This window comes from Coregonus clupeaformis, unplaced genomic scaffold (assembly GCF_020615455.1).
Source record: "Coregonus clupeaformis isolate EN_2021a unplaced genomic scaffold, ASM2061545v1 scaf0041, whole genome shotgun sequence".
Lineage (NCBI taxonomy): Eukaryota > Metazoa > Chordata > Actinopteri > Salmoniformes > Salmonidae > Coregonus > Coregonus clupeaformis.
Window position 1 is genome coordinate 112,429 of NW_025533496.1, and position 26,308 is coordinate 138,736.

Consider the following 26,308-nt stretch of genomic DNA (forward strand, 5'->3'; position numbering starts at 1 on the left):
AGTCGGTTGAACACTGTAGCCTTGATTCTAGATACCCCAGGGTATTACCTAACCCCTGGCTAATTCAACTTCTTCTGACACTTGACCTCTGTGACAGCCTGAAACGAGTTCCACCATCCGTGTTGCCTGTCTGTTAGTTCATAACCTGCTTAGAATATAGAACTATGTCTGCAATCCCAGGCAGAGCGGCGTCTCGCTCTCACCCCTCACCTATCAAAACCGTGCTGGTCTACAGGAACGGTGATGCGTTTTTCCCCGGAAGGAGGTTTGTGATCAATCCGCGCCAGGTGTCATCTTTCGACAGCTTTCTGAACACCGTTACCGGAGGAGTGGAGGCATCTTTCGGAGCGGTGCGGAATGTTTACACACCTCGGGAGGGACACCGGATTCAGAGTTTGGAGACTTTGCAGCATGGAGAGAAATACGTTGCTGGTGGGACAGAGCGCTTCAAAAAAATGAAGTAAGCATTTTTATGCCATATATTCCACGTGGTTAAACATATTTTCCTTTCTCTATACAATAGCCTAATGTTAATAAATGATCACGTTTGTTATAGTCAAATGAAAAAAAAAGCCTATAGACTTAAACCAATATTGTGTGAAAGTAAAGGTATCACTTGACTCACATCGTTTTGGTGCCCTGTAGTTACTTTCACATCACTTTGAAGAAGCCCCAAAGAAAGAAGAGTGAGGTGGTAAGTAAAGTGCCATTCAGGTGCTACATATTCTCTAACTCTCAAACTATAGAGCCCCACAGTGGAGGTGTCATAATACCCATAAAACCTAGCGGTCAAACAGGGAAATGGTTTCAATCGTTTTTCCACCATTCATTTTTCCCATAGGGGATTTTAGAAACACTTAAAATTAGGGCTGTGTTTAATTTAGTCTTACCCTTGTGTGACGTTTTGATAACCGTGTAAATCTCTTTCGGACAAGGTGACTTTTATCAATATATTCGGCTCTATTTACTGTCAGATTCGAAAATGCTAATTAGCATCAAAGTAGACATCATGCAAAACTACAAATCCCTGCAAGCTCCTGCATGTCATCTCTAGCTGACACCTTTGCAAACAGGTATTGTCATTTTAAAACTTGCACAAGACAGTTCACAGAATTGTCCATTTAAAGAAATGTAGCTAATTTATTCATTACTACATTTATCTAAAATTAGATAGTTATCCAGAGATTCTTACCTTTGCCTCGATTCGGCAGTCTCATTCAGATCATCGTGGCATTTGTAGTTCTTTATGATAGCCACATTAGCAGCTAATTAGCATTTAATTTTGGGGGTTTAAATGGTGAATATATTGATAAAAGTCACCTTGTCCTAGAGAGATTTACTAGGTTATCAAAATGTCATGCCAGGGTAAGCCTACATGAAACACAGCCCTTATTTGAAGTGTTTCTAAAATCTCCTATGGGAAAAATGTATGGTGGAAAAACGATTGGAACCATTTCCCTGTTTGACCACTAGGTTTTATGGGTATTATGACCCATACTATGGTACTCTATAGGCAGCATTGCAACCTGGACTCAGAGCATTTCGTATTATTCTGTACATAAATGCGTGACACTCCATTTAGTATCATATGTTACATTTTGTATGGTATGTATTAATTTGTGGATGCCCATCATTCATTTTGTATGATATGTTACGAATTACAATTAGTACAATGTTATGAATTTCCCAAAAGTACAATAGCAGACTTGCAGTTGACTTACGACACCTCCTGGCGGCCATGTTGGAAGACCACCGCATTAATTCTTCTGACAACAACAGCAGAGTGGCTACCCCAAACTGCATGATAACAGTGCCTAAAACGAGTTGATTCATCATCACGGTGATTTTCTGTGGAGTATTTGGCTGCTCTAATAAGGCAGGAAAGACAACGGGAAAAAATATGTTTACAGATTCCCCGCAATCACGAAACACCATTGGTGATACCAATGAGATAAGACTCAAGAACTGTCAGAAGAAACCTTTTTGCCCGTCAATACCTGAACCCAGACAGCTGTCAGTACAGGGTCTACTATGATCGTTTCATCACTGGTAAGTCAAGTCTGATCGATTTCGAGTTTAGTTTGTTGTGTCGAGTAAACGTTGCTAATTATGCTGTGATACCAAGGCGAACCGCTGACGCTGTATTTTCATCATAAAGTTTATTCATAACAAAGGGTTACAGCGTCGATTTACAGATACCTGCAGATACCTGGAGAATAATCGCCCCATCTCAAATATGATTATTCTGCTTCTCCTCTGTCCTAACTGTGGTATATATTCTATGTAATCTGATATGGGTGTTCCCCTACAGACCAATCCCCTGTCTCCACACAACAGACTTCTTCTGTTCTATGGGGTGTTCCTCTAAAACTGCTCCCTCTAAGCTGAATAAACCTCCTCTCAGGTTCCATTTGAAAACGTTAGCAAAGTCATAATTCCTCAGACACTACAAGTTTAGCTGTTAACAACACTACAGTACGTTAGCCAAAATTAGCTAGCTAGATAGCTTGTAGTCTAGCTATTAGCATGTGTCGCGTGAGTTTCATGTTTTGGGGAAGCTGTTTTTTCCACCATAAAAATTCACAAAGGATTGCATGCCTCTATCATCGTATTTGCAGACTAATGTAAGCCTACTATTCCTAATGTGATGAGTAGATTGGATAGTGATAATTTAGGCTATTAATGAGCGTGTAGTGGCATAGGCTGATAGCCTATATATCAGAGACCTTTATTTTCTTTGCACTGGAAAAATGTGGCCTTTGATAAAAATGTCATGCTACTACTACACTTTATATGACTGGAGACATTAGCAGAATATTTTTTAATACGATGGTAGCCTAGGCCTACTCTAAAAACGACCTTGTCTTGAATACAACCATGTAATCTAGGCCGAAAAGGGGTCCTGGCTAAAATGGATCCAGCTTTTGTCAAATTAACGTCAAAAGTATATATTTTTTGCACTTTAACTAACCCTTTTCCTAACCTTAACCTAATTATCCGAACCTGCTACTTTAATTATCCTAACCTGCTGCGGACATTTTCCTAATCTGCTATGAAATGTCAAATATTACGTTAATTTGACAAAAGCTGGATATCTTCTAGCCATGACCATGAAAAGGGGAGACGCAAATTGTACGATATGACGTCCATATAGCCTGTAGGACATTATTGTCCAAAAAACTCCAGTGGTTATCATATATTCATATATAAACCCAATGATAATTTGTTAAGAACTTTATTCATAAGAGGAGGGAAAATGTATGGACATAGGACAAAGGCCTCAATGGGATAGGACAATCTGCTGTGTTGACTATAGATAGATTTAATATTTTATGACACTAAAACACCTTGAATGAATTGAACACAACCAAACACTTAAGGGGCCTGATGGTATAGGTGACCTGAAGAAGTGATATTGTAACATCAGGAGTGCTTTTCATTTGTTTATGTACTACTGTAGGTTCACCAGCTGACCTCTATCAAGACACCCATGTCGACTGGATTCCCACTGTGAAGATGAGCAATGCTGCAGCAGCATCAGTTTCTCCTTTGTCCTTTTCCAGATATGAAAGGAGACCTCTCAGTTATACAATATGTTTGTCATATGATATGCTGTGGTCAATCTGAATGATTCTGTTGTGCCATTTGAGTAGAGAGCACCTTCACCTTGTCGTCATGACAAAAGTGCTCCCTTAAACCGTATTAATATATAAAATGTTATTTGGAATGTGTAAAATACTATTGTTTATGATATTGTAAACATACTGTACTTTAATAATAGGCTATATTGTTGTATGGGTGAAAGGAAAAGTATTTTGTCATCTCTGCTTTGCCTAGCCCCATTGAATAAAGTATTTCTTATAGCCCAACTTTTCTTTCTTTTACAATTTAAACACATTTAGCATAGACAATGTAATTGTTGTGGTAGTCTTAGGCAAACCATCTTCATTATCACAGTAGCACCTCCAAGTGCCACTCAGACCTTCTGGGAGAAAAGTATCTGGCATTGAACTTGGTGGTGGTAGTAGTAGTGTGTATGTTTAAAGCTAAGGATCCCATCATTTACTGCTTCCATACATTTCACCACCTATATTCCAAGGGTTGGATTTGCACTAAACAATTTCATGTAAGCACAAGGCATGTACAAAATCCAGTATAATGATTAGCCTCATATACTGTACATTGTCTACTGGTATCATTTTAAAATTGAGAACATATAACTGAACAATATGTAAACAATGTGTGAGTTAAGCTATTATCTGCTTCAGATGCACAATGTCAAGGGGTGCATTGCAAATGCCCATAAGGCAAAGGCCATCGTACTGTAGGCCAGTGGTTCTCAACTCGGTCCTCCAGTACCCCCAACAGTACAGTTTATTGTAGCTCTGGACAAACGCACTTGATTGAACTTGTCAACTAATCATCAGGCCCTCGGAGTTGAATCTGGTATGTTTGTCCGGGGCGACAACAAAAATGTGTGCTGTCGGGGGTACTCAAGGACTGGAGTTGGGAACCACTGATATAGGCCTATGGCTGCTTATCACCTGCAAAATGGGTTCACATGGCTGATATCCTGAAAAATAGTGACAATCAAATAAAACTAATCGGAGAGCTTATGACTGAACAGAAAGGTCATGTTCATCTGAGAATACAACACAGAAACAGATGCCCTTCCCCTCTATATTAGAGGATAGTGATCTGTGATTAATCAACACTGACACTAGTTCATCTTGAATAATAATTAAGTTAATATTAAAACAAGTTTAAACACTTAACTTCAAAGAATCAACATTTCATATAATTTCAAAGTGTACAATTAAGCTAACTCATATGTAAAGGTTAGACATTTTAGTAACAAGTAGGCTATTATTATTAATATTTTATTAATTCAATCAAATCAAATTGTATGTCACATGCGCCGAATACAACAGACCTTAGAGTGAAATGCTTACTTACAAGCCCTTAACCAACAATGCAGTTTTAAGACAAATAAGTGTTAAGTAAAAAATAGATAAAATAAATAAATAATTAAAGAGCTGCAGTAAAATAACAGTAGCGAGGCTATATACAGGGGGTACCGGTACAGAGTCAATGTGTGGGGGTAGAAGCAAATAGTCCGGGTAGCCATTTGATTAGCTGTTCAGGAGTCTTATGGCTTGGGGGTAGAAGCTGTTAAGAAGCCTTTTGGACCTAGACTTGGCGCTCCGGTACCGCTTGCCGTGCGGTAGCAGAGAAAACAGTCTATGACTACGGTGGCTTGAGTCTTTGACAATTTTTAGGGCCATCCTCTGACACTGCCTGGTATAGAGGTCCTGGATGGCAGGAAGCTTGGCCCCAGTGATGTACTGTGCCGTACGCACTACCCTCTGTAGTGCCTTGCGGTCGGAGGCTGAGCAGTTGCCATACCAGGCAGTGATGCAACCAGTCAGGATGCTCTCGATGGTGCAGCTGTATAACTTTTTGAGGATCTGAGGACCCATGCCAAATCTTTTCAGTCTCCTGAGGGGGAATAGGCTTTGTCGTGCCCTCTTCATGACTGTCTTGGTGTGTTTGGACCATGATAGTTTGTTGGTGATGTGGACACCAAGGAACTTAAAGCTCTCAACTTGCTCCACTACAGCCCCGTCGATGAGAATGGGGGTGCGCTCGGTCCTCCTTTTCCTGTAGTCCACAATCATCTCCTTTGTCTTGATCACGTTGAGGGAGAGATTGTTATCCTGGCACCACAAGGCCAGGTCTCTTTGAACTCCTCCCTATACAGTGAGGGAAACAAGTATTTGATCCCCTGCTGATTCTGTACGTTTGCCCACTGACAAAGACATGATCAGTCTATAATTTTAATGGTGGGTTTATTTTAACAGTGAGAGACAGAATAACAACAAAAAAATCCAGAAAAACGCATGTCAAAAATGTTATAAATTGATTTGCATTTTAATGAGGGAAATAAGTATTTGACCCCTCTGCAAAACATGACTTAGTACTTGGTGGCAAAACCCTTGTTGGCAATCACAGAGGTCAGATGTTTCTTGTAGTTGGCCACCAGGTTTGCACACATCTCAGGAGGGATTTTCTCCCACTCCTCTTTGCAGATCTTTTCCAAGTCATTAATGTTTCGAGGCTGACGTTTGGCAACTCGAACCTTCAGCTCCCTCCACAGATTTTCTATGGGATTAAGGTCTGGAGACTGGCTAGGCCACTCCAGAACCTTAATGTGTTTCTTCTTGAGCCACTTCTTTGTTGCCTTGGCCGTGTGTTTTGGGTCATTGTCATGCTGGAATACCCATCCACGATCCATTTTCAATGCCCTGGCTGAGGGAAGGAGGTTCTCACCCAAGATTTGACGGTACATGGCCCCGTCCATCGTCCCTTTGATGCAGTGAAGTTGTCCTGTCCCCTTAGCATAAAAACACCCCCAAAGCATAATGTTTCCACCTCCATGTTTGACGGTGGTGATGGTGTTCTTGGGGTCATAGGCAGCATTCCTCCTCGTCCAAACACGGCGAGTTGAGTTGATGCCAAAGAGCTCGATTTTGGTCTCATCTGACCACAACACTTTCACCCAGTTCTCCTCTGAATCATTCAGATGTTCATTGGCAAACTTCAGACGGGCCTGTATATGTGCTTTCTTGAGCAGGGGGACCTTGCGTGCGCTGCAGGATTTCAGTCCTTCACGGCGTAGTGTGTTACCAATTGTTTTCTTGGTGACTATGGTCCCAGCTGCCTTGAGATCATTGACAAGATCCTCCCGTGTAGTTCTGGGCTGATTCCTCACCGTTCTCATTATCATTGCAACTCCACGAGGTGAGATCTTTCATGGAGCCCCAGGCAGAGGGAGATTGACAGTTATTTTTTGTTTCTTCCATTTGCGAATAATCGCACCAACTGTTGTCACCTTCTCACCAAGCTGCTTGGCGATGGTCTTGTAGCCCATTTCAGCCTTGTGTAGGTCTACAATATTGTCCCTGACATCATTGGAGAGCTCTTTTGTCTTGGCGATGGTGGAGAGTTTGGAATCTGATTGATTGATTGCTTCTGTGGACAGGTGTCTTTTATACAGGTAACAAGCTGAGATTAAGAGCACTCCCTTTAAGAGTGTGCTCCTAATCTCAGCTCATTACCTGTATAAAAGACACCTGGGAGCCAGAAATCTTTCTGATTGAGAGGGGGTCAAATACTTATTTCCCTCATTAAAATGCAAATCAATTTATAACATTTTTGACATGCGTTTTTCTGAATTTTTTTGTTGTTATTCTGTCTCTCACTGTTCAAATAAACCTACCATTAAAATTATAGACTGATCATTTCTTTGTCAGTGGGCAAACGTACAAAATCAGCAGGGGATCAAATACTTTTTTCCCTCACTGTAGGTTGTCTCATCGTTGTCGGTGATCAGGCCTACCACTGTTGTCGTCGGCAAACTTAATGATGGTGTTGGAGTCGTGCCTGGCCATGCAATCATGGGTGAACAGGGATTACAGGAGGGGACTGAGCATGCACCCCTGAGGGGCCCCCGTGTTGAGGATCAGCGTGGCAGATGTTGTTACCTACCCTTACCACCTGGGGGCGGCCCGTCAGGAAGTCCAGGATCCAGTTGCAGAGGGAGGTGTTTAGTCCCAGGGTCCTTAGCTTAGTGATGAGCTTTGAGGGCACTATGGTGTTGAATGCAGAGCTGTAGTCAATGAATAGCATTCTCACGTAGGTGTTCCTTTTGTCCAGGTGGGAAAGGGCAGTGTGGAGTGCAATAGAGATTGCTTCATCTGTGGATCTGTTGGGGCGGTATGAAAATTGGAGTGGGTCTAGGGTTTCTGGGATAATGGCGTTGATGTGAGCAAAGAAAAAGCCATATCTCAGACTGCCCATCTTAATATTTTATCTTTATTGGCCAGTCTGAGATATGGCTTTTTCTTTGCAACTCTGCCTAGAAGGTCAGCATCCCGGAGTCGCCTCTTCACTGTTGACTTTGAGACTGGTGTTTTGCGGGTAATATTTAATGAAGCTGCCAGTTGAGGACCTGTGAGGCGTCTGTTTCTCAAACTAGACACTAATGTATTTGTCCTCTTGCTCAGTTGTGCACCGGGGCCTCCCACTCCTCTTTCTATTCTGGTTAGAGCCAGTTTGCGCTGTTCTGTGAAGGGAGTAGTACACAGCGTTGTACGAGATCTTCAGTTACTTGGCAATTTCTCGCATGGAATAGCCTTCATTTCTCAGAACAAGAATAGACTGACGAGTTTCAGAAGAAAGTTATTTGTTTCTGGCCATTTTGATCCTGTAATCCAACCCACAATTGCTGATGCTCCAGATACTCAACTAGTCTCAAGAAGGCAAGTTTTATTGCTTCTTTAATCAGCACAACAGTTTTCAGCTGTGCTAACATAATTGCAAAAGGGTTTTCTAATGATCAATTAGCCTTTTCAAATGATAAACTTGGATTAGCAAACACAACGTGCCATTGGAACACAGGACTGATGGTTGCTGATAATGGGCCTATGTACGCCTATGTAGATATTCCATAAAAAATCAGCCGTTTCCAGCTACAATAGCCATTTACAACATTAACAATGTCTACACTGTATTTCTGATCAATTTGATGAATATTTTGTTGCTATATCTCTCTGTCCTCAGTTTTTCTCGCTAGGGACTGGAACTGGAAAATATTTTCACTATGTCCTCCCACAAAGGTACCTGCCCTATCCAGAGTAGCCTACTCTCCCTTCTCTGATAGCTGGAACTGCTAGCTAATCCTTTCACCGTCTTCCATGGCAATGATAAATACATCAAGATAGCTAGCTAACTAGCTAATATGAAGTTAGCAAGCTGGTTATATTTAATTCACTTAGCTAGCTATACAGTATGTAAAGTTAGCTAACTAGTGAACATTACGTTAGCAGCTCATTTGAGTTAACCTGCACACTAAGTTTCTGTAGCTAGCTAGCTAATAATACATAGTTTTAAAAAAATAACTTTCAAAATATATTTATTTACTTGAATAGGTTCTCCCACTGCCTCCGTTTTCTGGGTCCTTAGAAAAACTAAATAATGGGCAATCTTCACGAACTTTCCGGTGGTAGCAAAAAGCAGCCAGCCATGTGGACGATTGGAGGACTTTCAACAGACTGACTTTGGTCTTCCAACCTGGTGCGGTTGCTAGGTGATTTGTGACGCAACTGCAAGCCCTGTAAATGTAACGAATTTGCTAAACATATGATAGCTGTGTTACGAATTCCAATTTGTTGTGGTTAATGTTAGCTAGGTGGCTAAGGTTGAGTTAGGTTAAAGAGTTAGCGTAAAGGTTAGCTAACATGCTAAGTAATTGTAAAGTAGCTAAAAAGCAGTTGAAAAGTTGCTAAAATGCTAAATCTGTCCGTGATGAGATTTGAACACGCAACCTTTCAATTGCTAGACGTTCGCTTTTTACGCCTACCCATCCACCCTGACCAACCAGCCTGTCTTATGTAAACATGCCAAACGTAACATATCATACTACTTTTAGTGTCCCATGACTGCCTCATGTGAATTACAATTTTATCAAGGTGTGTATCAAGTTAACCTTTTTTCTGATATGAAAGATAAGGTTCTTATGCTTCCAAAACCATACCGCAAGCGATGCATGTTAATGTTAAGACCGAGCGTCGTTGATCTTAACCAAACTCCCCCCTACAGAAGATGCCTTTGTCCAATGACTCTTGTGTGTAATGGAACTGAGAGTCATGATCAAGGGCTATGTATTCTCTGGCTTTGTCCATTACTGCCACTACCAGGCATACTGGAAAAGAGCTGAGTATACATTCCAGCAATGAGATTATGCTGTGCAAACATTGCTACAATATATAGTTGGTTTCCAGTGACAGTGTGTAGCTAAGCTTGCAGTTATGAATTTCACATTTGTACATCAGATAATTGAAATCATTTTGAAGACTATGAAATACTGTGAGATGGAGAGAAGGATAGAATACAGAATGAATGGGGTTGTGGTTATCTCTTCTTCTAATCCCTCCTTCCAGATAAAACCAGTGGTCCATAGCAGAATAATCGTGCCTGCACGGTGGAGGAAGTTTCTCCATGAGTCATGCACTATCAAGTGAGTACCGATTTCCCCAAGTCGTCCCTTTACTAATGGGACTCTCCGCGGGCTGCGTCCCAAACGGCACCCTATACCCTAAATAGCTAGTGCACTACCTTTGACCAGGGCCCATGGGGCTCTCGTCAAAAGTACTGCACTATATAGGGAATAGGGTGCCGTTTTAGGGAATAGGGTGCCGTTTGGGACGTGGTACACACACAACACTCCATTACTAACAGATTCCACCCCTGAGTCAAGCTAATAGAAGACTGCACACATGCCTCATTGAACTGATTCAATTGAGATTGGATTGGAATTGCAAAGCCATTTGTATTTAACTCATGGTGTTCATCTAGTCGTGGTACAATCAGCAACACTTGCACATCATTTAACTTTGAAAAGAAAACCGAATGTCCTTGTACGGTGATATTGTTCTTTATGTTAATAATGGCACGGTAATGGAAAAATGACAGATGGTATGCTAAAGCCTCAAGCCTTCAACAGTTGGGTAGCCATAGTGCAAATTAAGATTACTGTACATGCAGACAACCTTGTTGATGGATGGAGACACTGAATGTTGTGTTGTTGTATTGTTTTGTTGTAGTGTTTTTACCAATGGAGATGTCGTGGTTCCTCCAGCTCGGATACTTATACCAAAGTATACTCTAAGGAGCTGGGAGAGAGTACTGGCCATGGTGACTGAGAAAGTGCACCTTCGCACTGGTGCTGTGCACAGGTAGGCCTACACAGTAGACTGTATCTCTCAATGATTATCCACAGGCGTTTTGTTTGGCTGTTTTACCACATTTGTATGTCACAAATGGCACCCTATTCCCCATACAGTGCACTACTTTTGACCAGAGGTCCTGGTCAAAAGTATTACACTATATAGGGAATAGGGTGCCATTTGGATGCATGACACTAACTGTAGTAGCACCGCCGCCACCGATGGTTAAACTATTTACTGTAGTCTACTTACCAACCATATCTTTTCTGTGTGTTCTCTCCTCAGATTGTACATGTTAGATGGGACCCCATTATCCGGCTCAGTGGAGCTAGAGAACAACCACTACTACGTAGCGACAGGAGTGGAGAGGTTCAGGCTCCTACCATACTTCCACTGGGTACCCAGGAAAGGGCTCATCCAAGACATCGGCCTAGGGTAAGTAATACACACCCTATGGTGCTTGGTCAAAAGAAGAGTACTAAATAGAGAATAGGGTGCCATTTTCTATACAGACAATGTTTTGCTGTGTGTCAGAAAAAGGGAAAATATTTAATCCATCTGAAATATGTAATGTATTGTTTTCCAAGGGTCCACTGTGACTTTTTACCACCGGTGATGAGGAAGGGAAAGCGGCACACAAGAGATCTGGTAAGTTCTCTGTAAGTGATAACATTAAGAACATTTTTAAACAAAGCATTGCTGAGGCAATAACAGGAGTTTGTGTTGAACTATTGATAAGGTAATTTATAAAACTAGAGAGGTAGCTTGCTGAAAGTATTATTGCTGGATGTTGATATTTTGTTCAAGGAAATGTTCATCTTCAGCTTCAGAGTGTTATAGTAATAGTCTGAGTGAAAAGATGCTCATCAGAATTGGATTGGATACTATATGATTATAAGTGGGTTGTTATAATCCTGTCCATAATAAAGTGATCACATCATATGCGTGTTCCCACTGTTAGTTTGACCATGTCCACTTTGTATATGGCCTAATACAGACCGTCAATAGAGTACTGTCAATACAGACTATCAATACAGACCATCAATACACTGAGTACATTTACATTTACATTTACGTCATTTAGCAGACGCTCTTATCCAGAGCGACTTACAAATTGGTGCATTCACCTTATGATAGCCAGTGGGACAACCACTTTACAATTTATTTATTTAATATTTTTCTAATTTATATATATTTGTAATTTTCATTTGTTTTATATATATATTGTTAATATTATTTTTTGTATATTTTTTTATAATTATTTTAAATATTTTAGAAGGATTACTTTTATACTATCCCAGGTATTCCTTAAAGAGGTAGGGTTTCAAGTGTCTCCGGAAGGTGGTCAGTGACTCCGCTGTCCTGGCGTCGTGAGCTTGTTCCACCATTGGGGTGCCAGAGCAGCGAACAGTTTTGACTGGGCTGAGCGGGAACTATGCTTCCGCAGAGATAGGGGGACCAGCAGGCCAGAGGTGGAAGAACGCAATGCCCTCGTTTAGGTGTAGGGACTGATCAGAGCCTGAAGGTAAGGAGGTGCCGTTCCCCTCACAGCTCCGTAGGCAAGCATCATGATCTTGTAGCAGATGCGAGCTTCAACTGGAAGCCAGTGGAGTGTGCGGAGGAGCGGGGTGACGTGAGAGAACTTGGGAAGGTTGAACACCAGATGGGCTGCAGCGTTCTGGATAAGTTGTAGGGGTTTAATGGCACAGGCAGGGAGCCCAGCCAACAGCGAGTTGCAGTAATCCAGACGGGAGATGACAAGTGCCTGGATTAGGACCTGTGCCGCTTCCTGTGTAAGGTAGGGTCGTACTCTGCGAATGTTGTAGAGCATGAACCTACAGGATCGGGTCACCGCTTTGATGTTAGCAGAGAACGACAGGGTGTTGTCCAGGGTCACGCCAAGGTTATTTGCACTCTGGGAGGAGGACACAACGGAGTTGTCAACCGTGATGGCGAGATCATGGAGCGGGCAGTCCTTCCCCGGGAGGAAGAGCAGCTCCGTCTTGCCGAGGTTCAGCTTGAGGTGGTGATCCGACATCCACACTGATATGTCTGCCAGACATGCAGAGATGCAATTCGCCACCTGGATATCAGAAGGGGGAAAGGAGAAGATTAATTGTGTGTAGTCTGCGTAGCAATGATAGGAGAGACCATGTGAGGATATGACAGAGCCAAGTGACTTGGTGTATAGAGAGAATAGGAGTGAGCCCTGGGGGACACCAGTGGTGAGAGCACGTGGTACGGAGACAGATTCTCGCCACGCCACCTGGTAGGAGCGACCTGTCAGGTAGGACGCAATCCAAGAGTGAGCCGCGCCGAAGATGCCCAACTCGGAGAGGGTGGAGAGGAGGATCTGATTGTTCACAGTATCAAAGGCAGAAGATAGGTCTAGAAGGACGAGAGCAGAGGAGAGAGAGTTAGCTTTAGCAGTGCGGAGAGCCTCCGTGACACAGAGAAGAGCAGTCTCAGTTGAATGACCAGTCTTGAAACCTGACTGGTTTGGATCAAGAAGGTCATTCTGGAGTACTGTTAATACAGACCGTCAATAGAGTACTGTCAATACAGACCATCAATACAGACCATCAATACACTGAGTACTGTTAATACAGACCGTCAATAGAGTACTGTCAATACAGACTGTCAATACAGACCATCAATACACTGAGTACTGTTAATACAGACCGTCAATAGAGTACTGTCAATACAGACCGTCAATACAGACCATCAATACACTGAGTACTGTTAATACAGACCGTCAATACAGACCATCAATAGAGTACTGTCAATACAGTCCAGCAATAGAGTACTGTCAATACAGACCATCAATAGAGTACTGTCAATACAGACCGTCAATACAGACCATCAATACACTGAGTACTGTTAATAGGGTGTCATTTTAGAAAACAGCACTATTTAATGTGTGTATAATTGGGATTGAATCAGGTAATTACAGCATATATGACTCCTCCTGATACATCCTCTAAAATTATTTGCGGCTTAAATGACATTGCAAATGAGTTAATGAAGCATGATCAAGTCATTGGAAGAGGAGAGCAACATCACTAAGGAGGAAAAGCATCTCTCTCTCTCTCTCTCTCTCTCTCTCTCTCTCTCTCTCTCTCTCTCTCTCTCTCTCTCTCTCTCTCTCTCTCTCTCTCTCTCTCTCTCTCTCTCTCTCTCTCTCTCTCTCTCTCTCTCTCTCTCTCTCTCTCTCTCTCTCTCTCTCTCTCTCTCCCTGTCTCTCTCTCCCTCTCTCCCTCTCTCTCTCTCTCTCTCTCTCTCTCTCTCTCTCTCTCTCTCTCTGTCTCTCTCTCTCTCTCTCTCTCTCTCTCTCTCTCTCTCTCTCTCTCTCTCTCTCCCTGTCTCTCTCTCTCTCTCTCTCTCTCTCTCTCCCTCTCTCTCTCTCTCTCTCTCTCTCTCTCTCTCTCTCTCTCTCTCTCTCTCTCTCTCTCTCTCTCTCTCTCTCTCTCTCCCTCTCTCTCTCTCCCTCTCTCTCTCTCTCTCTCTCTCTCTCTCTCTCTCTCTCTCTCTCTCTCTCTCTCTCTCTCTCTCTCTCTCTCTCTCCCTCTCTCTCTCTCTCTCTCTCTCTCTCTCTCTCTCTCTCTCTCTCTCTCTCTCTCTCTCTCTCTCTCTCTCTCTCTCTCTCTCTCTCTCTCTCTCTCTCTCTCTCTCTCTCTCTCTCTCTCTCTCTCTCTCTCTCTCTCTCTCTCTCTCTCTCTCTCTCTCTCTCTCTCTCTCTCTCTCTCTCTCTCTCTCTCTCTCCCTCTCTCTCTCTCTCTCTCTCTCTCTCTCTCTCTCTCTCTCTCTCTCTCTCTCTCTCTCTCTCTCTCTCTCTCTCTCTCTCTCTCTCTCTCTCTCTCTCTCTCTCTCTCTCTCTCTCTCTCTCTCTCTCTCTCTCTCTCTCTCTCTGTCCTTCAGATCAGATTAGTTATTGTTGGGCGCTAAGCTGTCAGTTTCCATGGTAATAAAGAGACATCAGATATTTCATGTTGACCTTTTCTAAAACCAAAGAGCTGAGTCGGCACACTAGTTCACTCCACTCAGTCATTTAAACCCCTATATCTGAGACACTTATCTTTATTCACACCAGGGTGTCCAGGAGTAGTGACAACACACAGTAGTACACTGTGTGTGTGTATGTGTGTGTGTGTCGTGTCCTTGCATGAGTGAGTATCATACGTTGTAATTAATCACAATAGAGATTGTTTGGCTCAAGAGAAATTAAGGATGTCGGTCGGTTGTGTTTCCACGCTAGGTCAATCTGTTGAAGGGCATCTAAAGCTGCCTAAGCCATTCTGAATGAGAAACTCATCAATATTTGTTGTGGTTTGACATTAAAGCCACTTAACGTTTTTGATTGGACACATCATGCAAGGAGACATTTTATACCACTAATTGGTTATTTCTACTATGTTACACAGATTAGGCTGGTCCCAAATGGTACCCTATTCCCTTTATAGTGCCCTACTTTTGTCCAGGGTTCACAGACACTGACTGAAACTATTTCAGTATCTGATTAAGCAGCACTTGAGATGGCAATACTCTTCTTTTTAATAAATTGAATATAATCCAGATGGACCATTAGCACTTCATCACATTACTTTTGGAGTTTTGCCAAGTCCTGAACATAATGAAACGCCTTGTTTCTACTGATATTGTCTTCTCAGTACATACCACAAGGGGGCGACAGAGGCTCAGCTATTGGCTCATCAGCCCTTAAGGGAGTCAAACAACTCACATACTGCTGCATACATACTTATTTCTTTCTTTCTTTCTTTCTTTCTTTCTTTCTTTCTTTCTTTCTTTCTTTCTTTCTTTCTTTCTTTCTTTCTTTCTTTCTTTCTTTCTTTCTTTCTTTCTTTCTTTCTTTCTCATGACTTTCTCTCACTGGCACTTTTTTAACTACAGCTACATCTTGTCTAATGCTTCTTGGCTGCTGGTGTCTGGTCTGTACAGTACAGGCCCTGTGTAGCTCAGTTGGTAGAGCATGGCGTTTGCAACGCCAGGGTTGTGGGTTCGATTCCCACGGGGGGCCAGCATGAAAAATGTATGCACTCACTAACTGTAAGTCGCTCTGGATAAGAGCGTCTGCTAAATTACTAAAATGTAAATGATGATTGAAGTCCTGTCTGGCCCCATAGCTTTAGATCAGAGGTCGGCAACAGGTGGGTCAAAACCGGCAAAAATTGTCCCGCGGCTGAATCTAGTTGCCTAACCCTGCTTTAGATGTAATGTCCTGCTGTGTGGGGGTCCTTCATATAAAGCAGTTTGAGAAGGGAGCCTATGGTGAGGTCATTAGTCCAGTCCATCACTCTAATGCTGAGTGTTTGATGGTGCAATGCTGGCTGGGGGAGATAAATGCAAGAATTATTCTTACTGTAGCTCATCATTCATCAGGTGTTTTTATTTATTGACTGTTGTCTGCTGTATCACATGTGTTCTATTTAATAGGCACCAAACATAACCCAAACGGGGAGGGATCTACATGAATTTGATCAATAAAATATGCTTGTTTTCCTGTGTGCATTAATGAATACAACCATTAGAACATCTCTGTTTCTATTGATATTGAGTACGCTGAGTGTGACACAGGCAGAAGTATTCTGTTCACTACAGTTTTTCTGCAAGTCATGACTACTGAACTCTTCTACTTACAGCACCTTACCAGTGATCGTGATATGTGCTTGTTTAACCCACTTTTGTTGAATGCACAGATTGTCAGTCGCTACTGTAGCTATAGCAGTTGGCTGGTGTTTTTACTCGTTCGCTATGTTCATTTATAGCCGAAGTTCATTTCTCATTTCTGAGGTCTCTTGTGTGATGTCCACTTTGACTTGCTGTGTGTTGTATAATTAAGCAATAAGGCATGAGGGGGTGTGGTATATCGCCAATATACCACAAACTCCCGAGGTGCCTTATTGCTATTATAAACTGGTTACCAATGTAATTCGAGCAGTAAAAATAAAATGTTTTGTCATACCTGTGGTATACGGTCTGATATACCATGGCTGTCAGCCAATCATCATTCAGGGCTTGAACCACCCAGTTTATATACAGTGTAGCCTATATTTCTGCCCTGTTTCCATCCAATGTTAAATCCACAATGTCATGGGGATCTGGATGAATTCATTAACCCTTCAGAGTTCAAAAAGGGATTTATGAAGGTCCAACAGGGCATGTTATTGCCACAGGGAGGCTTGTTGGAAACAAAGAGCTGTAAATATTGAACAGAATTGCAGCCCCTCAAACCTAAAGCAAGCAGGTGTAATGAACTGAAATTAATAGAAATATCTTCGGAGGGTCAGTCATTGGCATTGAGAAATAGAGAACTGTTTGAACTTTGCTCCTAGTGTAGCCCGAGCCTCCGTCAATGTCTGCCTGCGGTCTGAATAACCAATGCCTACTCTTGCTACTCACTGAGGGGCGCAGAGATGGATAGAATTCAAAGGGGCTGATCAGTGAACTGAGCCTAGCTCCCTGGGCTGCATGCGTTTCTATAAGGGCTGCGTCCCAAATGGCACCCTATTCCTCATATAGTGCACTACATTTGACCAGAGCCTTATGGGCCCTAGCTGGTCAAAAGTAGTACACTATGTAGGGAATAGGGTGCCATTTGGGACACATCCAAGGAGTCTGGCTAATAAACATCCTCCGGTTCCCCAGACACCGCATTAGCGCGCTAACAAACACCAATGCCTGCAGTGCAAGGCTTCAGAAAGACACACAAAGAGATCAGTTCTCTTCACCCCGCAATCCCCCTGCGAGGAGTCAACTAAAAGCACCATGATGGAAGAAAATAAATAAAACATACACTTTCTATTCTTCTTTTCCTCCTCCCGTTCCCCAAAGAACTGGGAATATTTCATCCACAGATGCCTTGTGTTGATAACGCATGTGAAATGCAGATTGGTTCCCCTCATACCCAACAACCTCCCCCTCCTCTCCCGTTACCCTTCCTCAGCCCAACTCTAATTTCTTCCATCAATAACTGGCTGTGGGGCTGCCATAAAAAGACAGATATTCCCAGGAACTCTTTTTTTCCCCCTCTGAGCATATTTGCATTTTTCCTGTTTGATCAGGACTGCTAAATGAGACCAACGCTGTTAGACATTAATGGCTGCTACATTCTATCAATAAATTATTAGTTTGCAGTGCACTGATTGGCTGTGCATGAGATGTATATTGGAACCAGACTCATTCAATGGGCCAGTCACTGGGGAGCAGCTAAGCTAATCAGCACCATCACCTCAATAACAGAGCACTGTTAGAAACAGGGGGACAGAAGAAAGGAAGACATTAAAAAACACACACGTTGGCTTGGCAGTCTGACTGATTTCATAACGACAGTGGGTGTACATTAAATTCATCATGTTTATTTAACTCTGTTCATGGCATACAGTGTAGTTTAATATTAATGTTGTTTCTCCATGATCAGTTACTGTACCCAGTCAATCTCTCTCATGTGGAATAGAAATACAAGGCGTTCATGTGGAATATAAATAAAAGGCATTCATGTGGAATAGAAATACAAGGCGTTCATGTGGAATAGGCTACTCTTGAATATGTGTGAAAGATTTTCTTATTGTCAGTGTCAAGCCATGAAAACCGGGTTACACTCTATGTAGATTAAATTCCCCAAGTAATCAAAACAGTAGCCTTTACAATTACACTGCAATAATTACACTGCACCTGCTTATGTAACCTCAATACATAGATATATGTTAAGGACACTTATTTCAAAGTGGGACCAAACCATAAATTAGTGGATTCAAACTACATACAATACAATGTTTTTATCATTTATTAGACCCAGTTAACAGGTTTGAATCCCAATGAGGTACATGCAGTCAGGCAGTGAGACAGTCTGAGACAAGGGATGCATCCCAAATGGCACCCTATTCCCTATGCAGTGCACTACTTTTGACCAGGGCTCATAGTCCCATAGGGCTCTGGTAAAAAGTAGTGCGCTATATAGGGAATAGGGTGCCATTTGGGAAGCACACAGGTTATTGTATTAGAACAACATTCTCATGCATAAAGATGCATCAGAATCAGTAGCTTTGTTCCATGTGTAGTTTGCAGATCACAGACAACAGGCAGACTCTCTGTTCTACGCCAAGTCTGAAAGAGAGAGAGCAGCCCGAGCAGCCAGGAAGCAGCAGCCAGTCTCCACCACCACCACCTCCACCTCAACCCCTCTCCTGCTCCTCTCATCAGGGGGTATGCAACACACGCATGCGATCACTCTCCGGACATATGTCTCTTTCCCTCTTAATGCACCTCCATCTCTTTTTAGTGTGTGTGTTCATGCGTGCAAATGTGTGTATAAGTGTGGGGGGCCCGGTGTGAATACACTCGAGAGCCCCTTTGTTAAATCATTGTAAGGCATCCCGGGCACCAGAGAGAAAGGCGGTGACACTGCAAGGTGGATATTTTACCTAATCTCAGCCTCGAATAGGATCATAAATTAATTCACTGCTAGCACGGAGTCTTGTCAACCTTGCCTGATATGACTCTCCTCCTCTTCTCTCCTCCTCTTCTCCTCCTCTTCGCCGTGTGTTCTATAGGGGGGAGGCAGGACGTCAATCATTCATTCATTTCATCACAACTCCATCAGACAGGAGATAGTTGTGGATGGCTTTCTGCATTTTAATAATGGCTATACTGTTGGCTCTTCGTTGTCTGGATTATTGACTGAAAGACTATTCTTATTAGTGATGGGCTGCGGCCCAAATTGCATCCTATTCCCGATAGGGACTACGCTTACGTAGGAAATAGGTTTCCATTTGGGACACAGCCATGTTCTTTCTGATTTAAATGTTTCCCATAGGCTACATGTGTATAAACAGGAACATGAACATTACAATATGAACATGATTAAGTTATCATTGCACCAGTCCAAGAATGGTGCTACTGTAGCTAGTGGCTGAACTACTGCTTTCTGGTTAGCACTGTAGACATAGACATGTATGGCATTCAAAAGCGATAGCCTAACCATTTAGCTAGCTAACAGTTTTTGGGACTGTACATCTTAAAGAAAACAAAGACCCGCACGCTATTCTTTTCCGTTATAACTTTAGTTTATTTAAGCTACGGCCTTCGTCAGAGCTTCTGTGGGGTAGAGACAGGAAGGAGTGGGTATGACAAAAAAGCCAACCTTTTAGGTTTGAGAACAGGGCCTGACAGTGTAAGGAAGTGGACAGGATGTTAACCCTGACTGACAGGCTCATTGATTAGGTCACAGTTAAAGGAGAAATAAGAGAGAGCAACAGAGGAGGGGACCCAAATGGTACCCTACTCCCTATAAAGTCCCCACAGGGTTCTGGTCAAAAGAAGTGCACTAATTAGGGAATAGGGTGCCATTTGGGCCCTAGATGGCTGACTGACTGAGTGTCAGTAGAAGGACTAATGGTGATTAATGGTCTGGTTGGTCTCTCCTCAGAGGGCAGTGTGTTCAAAGCCAAATCCAGGAGGAGGGAGACGGTCGGGGTGGCAGAGATACAAGACGATGGACAACTAACAGTGGACCTGCCCATCGACCAGGTAACATGGTGTGCATCCCAAATGGCACCCTATTCCCTATTTAGTGCACTACTTCTGACCAGGGCCAATAGAGAATATGGTGCCATTTGGAACGCATCCAAGGATGGACCCCCATGGATATGAACATCTAAACACAGTGAATATAGGAAAGAGAAATAAACAGCTGGGTGAAATTATAGAGGCTACTTTTAAATTCCAAGCAAATAGACTAGACTTTATAGAGACATTTGCCTACTGTAAAGTGTGTGTTCTTCTGAACTTGTTAAATGTGAGATAGTAACATCAGAGGTTGGACCCTGGCAGGTGGAAGCCAAGGTGGTGCAGGAGGAGCAGTGTGATGTCATCATGGCGTTGTCTCCTCAGCCAGACAGTGGTGGAGGTGAAACCTTCTGCTCCATAGGACCCATGTCAGCCAGCTCCAAGGTCGGTCTTATTGCACGCACACACCACACCACACCGCCTGATCTCATAGACTAGACGTAACATAGTAAATGTAAATCCAGGACACTCAAATTAGTAAGATATGTAACCATACCAAACGTAACATAAGACAGAAGATTATTTAAGGCAAAAAAGCGAAAGGAGGGTGGTTGGTCGGGGGTAGAGTAGGTAAACACCCGCAAACGTCTAGCAATCTCATCATGGTGTCTCAGTGTCCTGTGCAATTGGAAGCTTTATGAGGGGGCTTTTGGGTCCGGTTACATTAGTAACCTATCTGTTTCAATATTTAATTTTACTTTTTTATTTTCAAACATCACAGGACAGAAACTAAGACAAGATAGGACAGAAATGAACTTCTACAATATCCCAAACAATAACCTCATCTATCTTTATTAGAGTGATGTATCTTGACTAGTGATGTACTCTCTTGTACTGTAGGCCTCGACCAGGGCCTCGACCAGACTGACCAGCGCCTCTCCTGAGCAGCCAGCACCCCGGTCCAGGCCCCCAGAAACGGGTCGAGTCACCCGCACCCGCACCCACACCCCCGTAGGGACCAGACCCACCACACCTACCAGAGACACAGAGCCCCTACAGACACCTGCCAAGACTGAGCAACAGGTACGTGGATACTTCATAAAGTAATGGCACGGTGAGCGATAGGGACTCAAAACACAGTAGTGTCTGCGTCTCAAATGGCACAATATTCCCTATATAGTGCACTACAAAAGTAGTGCTCTATAAAGGGAATAGGGTACTATTTGGGATGGATACACTGCACAGTGTTTAAATAATTTATTCAGAGCAAGAAACACATCTGTGTCAGAAAATCCCCGAATAATATCTTTTTGAAATACATTTACAGGGGAAGTACATTGTAAGCTAAGAGGAAGTAGCTTCAGCATTGTTAATAGTGATGGAAATGGCTTACTGTTATATATCCCGCTCAAACTGTAAGCTGTTTACCTACTCTACCCTCACACAGCCTTACAATACATGAAGGGAATTTACAACAGGGAGAGCAAGGTTAACATAAAGCCCCATTTTCTCCTCATCACAATTATTTATTTAGATTTAATGGTATCGGCTGCTTTATCCATCAGTCAGCAATGCATTTCTTCTTAATTAATAACGTGAGATATGCCAATACAGAGAGGGGATGCCGGATCAATTGTCGCTCTCTTCAGCAATACAAAATCAAATAGCCATCGATCCGTTCCTCATTGATTTCCTTTAGTCTTTTCCACCGCAATTATCTCTCGTCCATCTTGCTGTGTTTTCTGGTTCCTATCCCGTTGGCTCAGTTTAGCCGCTCTCCAGGCTCTCTCTGAAGCTCAAGGTTAACTTTAATCAACCTCAGGCACTGTCACCGGCTGGCTGCGAGCTGCAGCCCTGGAGCCTTCTGCTGTGTGTGTGTGTGTGTGTGTGTGTGTCCGTCCATCCAGCCTTCAGGCTCTATTCCTCTGGGTCCCTCCGACTGGATCAGAGAATTACTCTAGTGTTCATAAAGCACTTACTCGCTGAAGTCTACTACAGCACTCATTACTCACCCCCAGCTCAGGGGGTCTCTACCATAGGGCCGTACCTCCCGGGCTCCCTCGCACATCAGGCCTCGAGGGTGTCTGATGCTCCAGCCCCCCCCGCTCGGAGGGCTTCTATTGATGATGTGGGTCCTCTTTCCCACCTATCTCCTGTCCTCAAGGAGGCTGCTCAGAAAAGGCCAGACGTCCACGGCCACTCACCTTCCTCCAGCCATCATCATTGGTAGTTCCATGGTGAGGCACACCTTGGTTCCTGGAGCAAAGACCCTGTACCAAGGGCTGCTGCTATCGTAGTGCATGTGGAATCAAATGACATCAAAAAGGGTCAATCAGAGCTAATGAAACAGGATTTTATTGAGCTGATCAACACCGTAAAAGGCTCTGAAAAGCATCCAATTATCTCTGGTCTCGTGCCGTCGCTGTTGCAAAAGGTTCAGCAGGCTCTTAGCACTTCATATCTGGCTTAAAGACTACTGCTACTCTGTTGGCATAACTTTTATAGATAACTTTGAAACCTTCTGGAAACAGAAGTTGCTAAGCTTACAAAATAGTGTGTGTCCTCAGGCCTGGAGGGAAGCAAAAGTCATTCCGCTACCCAAGAAAAGTAAAGCACCCTTTACTGGCTCAAATAGCCAACCAATCAACCTGTTACCAACCCTTAGTAAACTTTTGGAAAGAATTGTGTTTGACCAGATAAAATGCTATTTTACAGTAAATAAATTAAATTAATTAACAACAGACTTTCAGCACACTTATAGGGAAGGGCATTCAACATGCACAGCATTTACAAACGACTGATGATTGGCTGAGAGAAATTGATATTAAAAAGATTGTGGGAGCTGTTTTGTTAGACTTCAGTGCTGCTTTTGACATTATCGATCATAGTATGCTGCTGGAAAAACGTATATGTTATGACTTTACACTATACTGTGGATTGAGAGTTACCCATCTAAAAGAACACAGAGGGTGTTCTTTAATGGTAGCCTCTCCAACATAATCCAGGTAGAATCAGGCATTCCCCAGGGCAGCTGTCTAGGCCCCTTACTTTTTTCAATCTTTACTAACACATCAGCTACTACAGTGAGTGAAATCACTGCAACACTTCAAGAGACACACGCGTACAAACACATAACATACACACTATACACACACTCACACACACACACACACGTACACTTGGATTGTGTGTTGTAGTGGCCTAAGGGCACACACTTCATGTATTGTGAAATCTGTTTAAAAATGTATTTTAATGTTTAAAAAGTGTATTATAATGTATATTACTGCCTTCATTTTTGCTGGACCCCAGGAAGAGTAGCAGCTAATGGGGATCCATAATAAATACAAATACACCTCAACATTATTCTACTACATCACTCATTAAATCACCCACCTCAACACTGTAGTCTGACTAGTCTGCATGTAGTCTGCCTGTAGTCTGTGTATGTAGTCTGTCTGTCTGTAGTCTGTCTGTATACAGCCTTTACTTCCACTGACTGGCTGATATTGCTGATGTTGCAATGAGAAATAACAATGTGGTGCTTCTGCAATTACTCTCATGGTCTGCGTAGTGCACTACGTTTTGCCAGGGCCCATAGGGTGAGAACAGGGTGCCAGGGCCCATAGGGTGAGAACAGGGTGCCAGGGCCCATAGGGTGAGAACAGGGTGCCAGGGCCCATAGGGTGAGAACAGGGTGCCAGGGCCCATAGGGTGAGAACAGGGTGCCATTTGGGATGTAACCGTGGAGTATTCCGATGTGTGATCCTACGGAGTAATGTTGTGATGCTCTACTTCTATGGGGAGGTTTCTCAATAAGAGCAAGATGATAATGGTCCTGTTATGTCTTGTAAGGCAATTAATAGTAGTGAAGTGATCAGTGATCAAGGCCCTCTGTCACACACACACACGCACACAACTTGATGAAAAATATGTCCTACTCTACCTTTACTATAATATTCTGATCACAACAACAGTGGCCAGACATACACCACCCACTCATTCACAATGTATGGGTGACTATTCTCTTTCTCAGTGGACACAAAAACACAGCAGATGATATCATATTTTTTACCGTACACCCAATGACACTGGTTCCTCTCTGCTGGTCCGTGGTACTGTAGTTAGCTAGCTAGTTTTAAAGGCCCCCTCTCCTTCAAAAGGGTGGCAGCAGCTAATGGGGAACCCTAAAAATACAAATACAAAAGCTATTGGCTGCATCGTGAGCAATGAGCCAGTGATTTATAGTGACCAAGGCAGCCTGCTGCTACCAGTCATAAAGCAGAGTGGTTGATTCAAGGCAAAAATGTGTGTTCAGTCATCATGGCATGTTGTAATCCACACACACACACCTTTATGCATACAGGTGTCAGCATTGCTGTGGTGTCGGCATTGCTCTATGTAAGTGACTTGGTTCTGGGTCTCTGCGCTCCCAAGTTGATGTACGGTATATCACATGCATAGGCAAGATGATGCCCTTCACACTGCGTGTGTAAATCAAGTGTCTGTCTCGCTCTCTCTCTCTCGTTGTGGCATCAGTTGAACTACTAAGACATATCCTGTATTGTTTTTGTCTGCATCTGAGAATGTTGAGTTACCAAACAACCCCTGCTTGAGTAGCATCTTCTTGATAATACTTCCAAAGCATGAAATGTCACTGGGGGAAGAGTTAATCAGTTACACCAAAACAACATTTTGCCACATTGGTGTTTGAGCAAAAAGGTAAAGGTTTAAAGGCAAAGCTGCTTTTTTGGGAAGTTGTTGTTGATTCTGAGAGAAGGGGAGGTCCCTGTTGTGTGTGTTGAAACAGCGTCCCAAATGGCACCATATTCCTATGTAGTGCGCTACCTGGTCAAAAGTAGTGCACTATAAAGGGGATAGGGTGCCATTTGGGTGTTTGGTTTAATGGGGCTGGACTGTGGAGTGTGCTAACCAGCTCCTGCAGTTGACCCTCCCTTCCTCCCTTCCTCTCCATATAATCATCACATCCCACTGCTAGTTTGTTGCAACTCACAAACCAGCTTTGAGTTGTATAAATTCTGACAGAAAGATAAAATAAATGCACAACTTGTCAGGCATGTCTATGAGCCGCAGCTAGCTGATGTATTTTCCTCCTGGCGAAACGTCAAGAGGGCCACGAGACATGCTGAGATTAAGTTCATCTATAATTTATCACAGAGTGCATCTCAGACCGCCCCTCCCCACTCTAATGTAATCTGACATGTATACCTCAAACGAATGCACACATACACGTATGCACGCACATACCCCCACACCACCCTCATCTTCAAACCACACTCCAGTATATCAACCCAGCCCCCCTATATATAGCATGCAGGTAGTGCTGCATTTGAAACATGATGTTCTTAAGCCAACTGTCTTTTAATGCATCCCTTGTGTTTCTCACTTTTTTTCCGTCCTCTAGAACGTAAAGAAAGCCCCCAAGGTGGCGGCTACAGCAGAAGACAGAAGACGTCAGTAGTCTAGCATTACTTCAGTATAATACCCAATAAACGTGTCTATCCGCATCCCAGCAGCCCACTTCATTAAGATACTACTGTACATCTCCATTACCGTTGTTGTTGTGATTGTTGTCTGAGTCAAAAGACATAAATTAACCTGAGTGCCAGTGATTACAGCATACAGGTGATTACTTTGCCCAGAGGCACACTTTCTCTCGCTCTGACTCTCTCTCTGTGTGTGTTGTATTTTCTCTGCAGTATTCAGATAAATGGTTTTGTTATTTCTCCTAATGCCTAAGTCAACAGCCTGAGAAAGTGTGCATGTGTGTAAAAAACACTCTCCACACATCTATAGATATTTAAAACCATGAGGACTAATGATGCATAAAATAAAGGGTGTTGATGTTTCTACCCCCAGGCTGTATATGTAGCCAGTGACACAAATGAGAAATACAAACCTGTGTGCGTGTGGACGTAGTGGGAAAATGTCACCTGCTGAAGATGTGAGGTTTGGTCAGTAGTACAGTAGCTCCATCTTAA

The 26,308-nt window shown here is 43.0% G+C and overlaps 1 protein-coding gene across 1 annotated transcript; it reads left to right on the forward strand.

Annotated features, from left to right (window-relative positions):
• Positions 1–26,308, forward strand: LOC121552763 (doublecortin domain-containing protein 2-like). The gene is made up of 11 exons (XM_041865789.2): positions 1–460; positions 646–694; positions 10,002–10,078; positions 10,665–10,796; positions 11,073–11,222; positions 11,375–11,435; positions 18,863–19,007; positions 20,230–20,330; positions 20,634–20,753; positions 21,210–21,392; positions 25,732–26,308. Exons 1-11 carry the CDS (start codon positions 165–167, stop codon positions 25,786–25,788), a joined length of 1,371 nt encoding a protein of 456 aa, XP_041721723.2. The 5' UTR covers positions 1–164; the 3' UTR covers positions 25,789–26,308.

What these genes read in the sequence shown, in the direction of transcription:
- LOC121552763 (XM_041865789.2), top strand. Translation starts at nt 165, where the DNA reads ATGTCTGCAATCCCAGGCAGAGCGGCGTCTCGCTCTCACCCCTCACCT. An exon ending in ATCCAAGACATCGGCCTAGG is followed by an intron (nt 11,223 to 11,374) that starts GTAAGTAATACA and finishes TTGTTTTCCAAG; the next exon opens with GGTCCACTGTGACTTTTTAC. An exon ending in CCATGTCAGCCAGCTCCAAG is followed by an intron (nt 20,754 to 21,209) that starts GTCGGTCTTATT and finishes CTTGTACTGTAG; the next exon opens with GCCTCGACCAGGGCCTCGAC.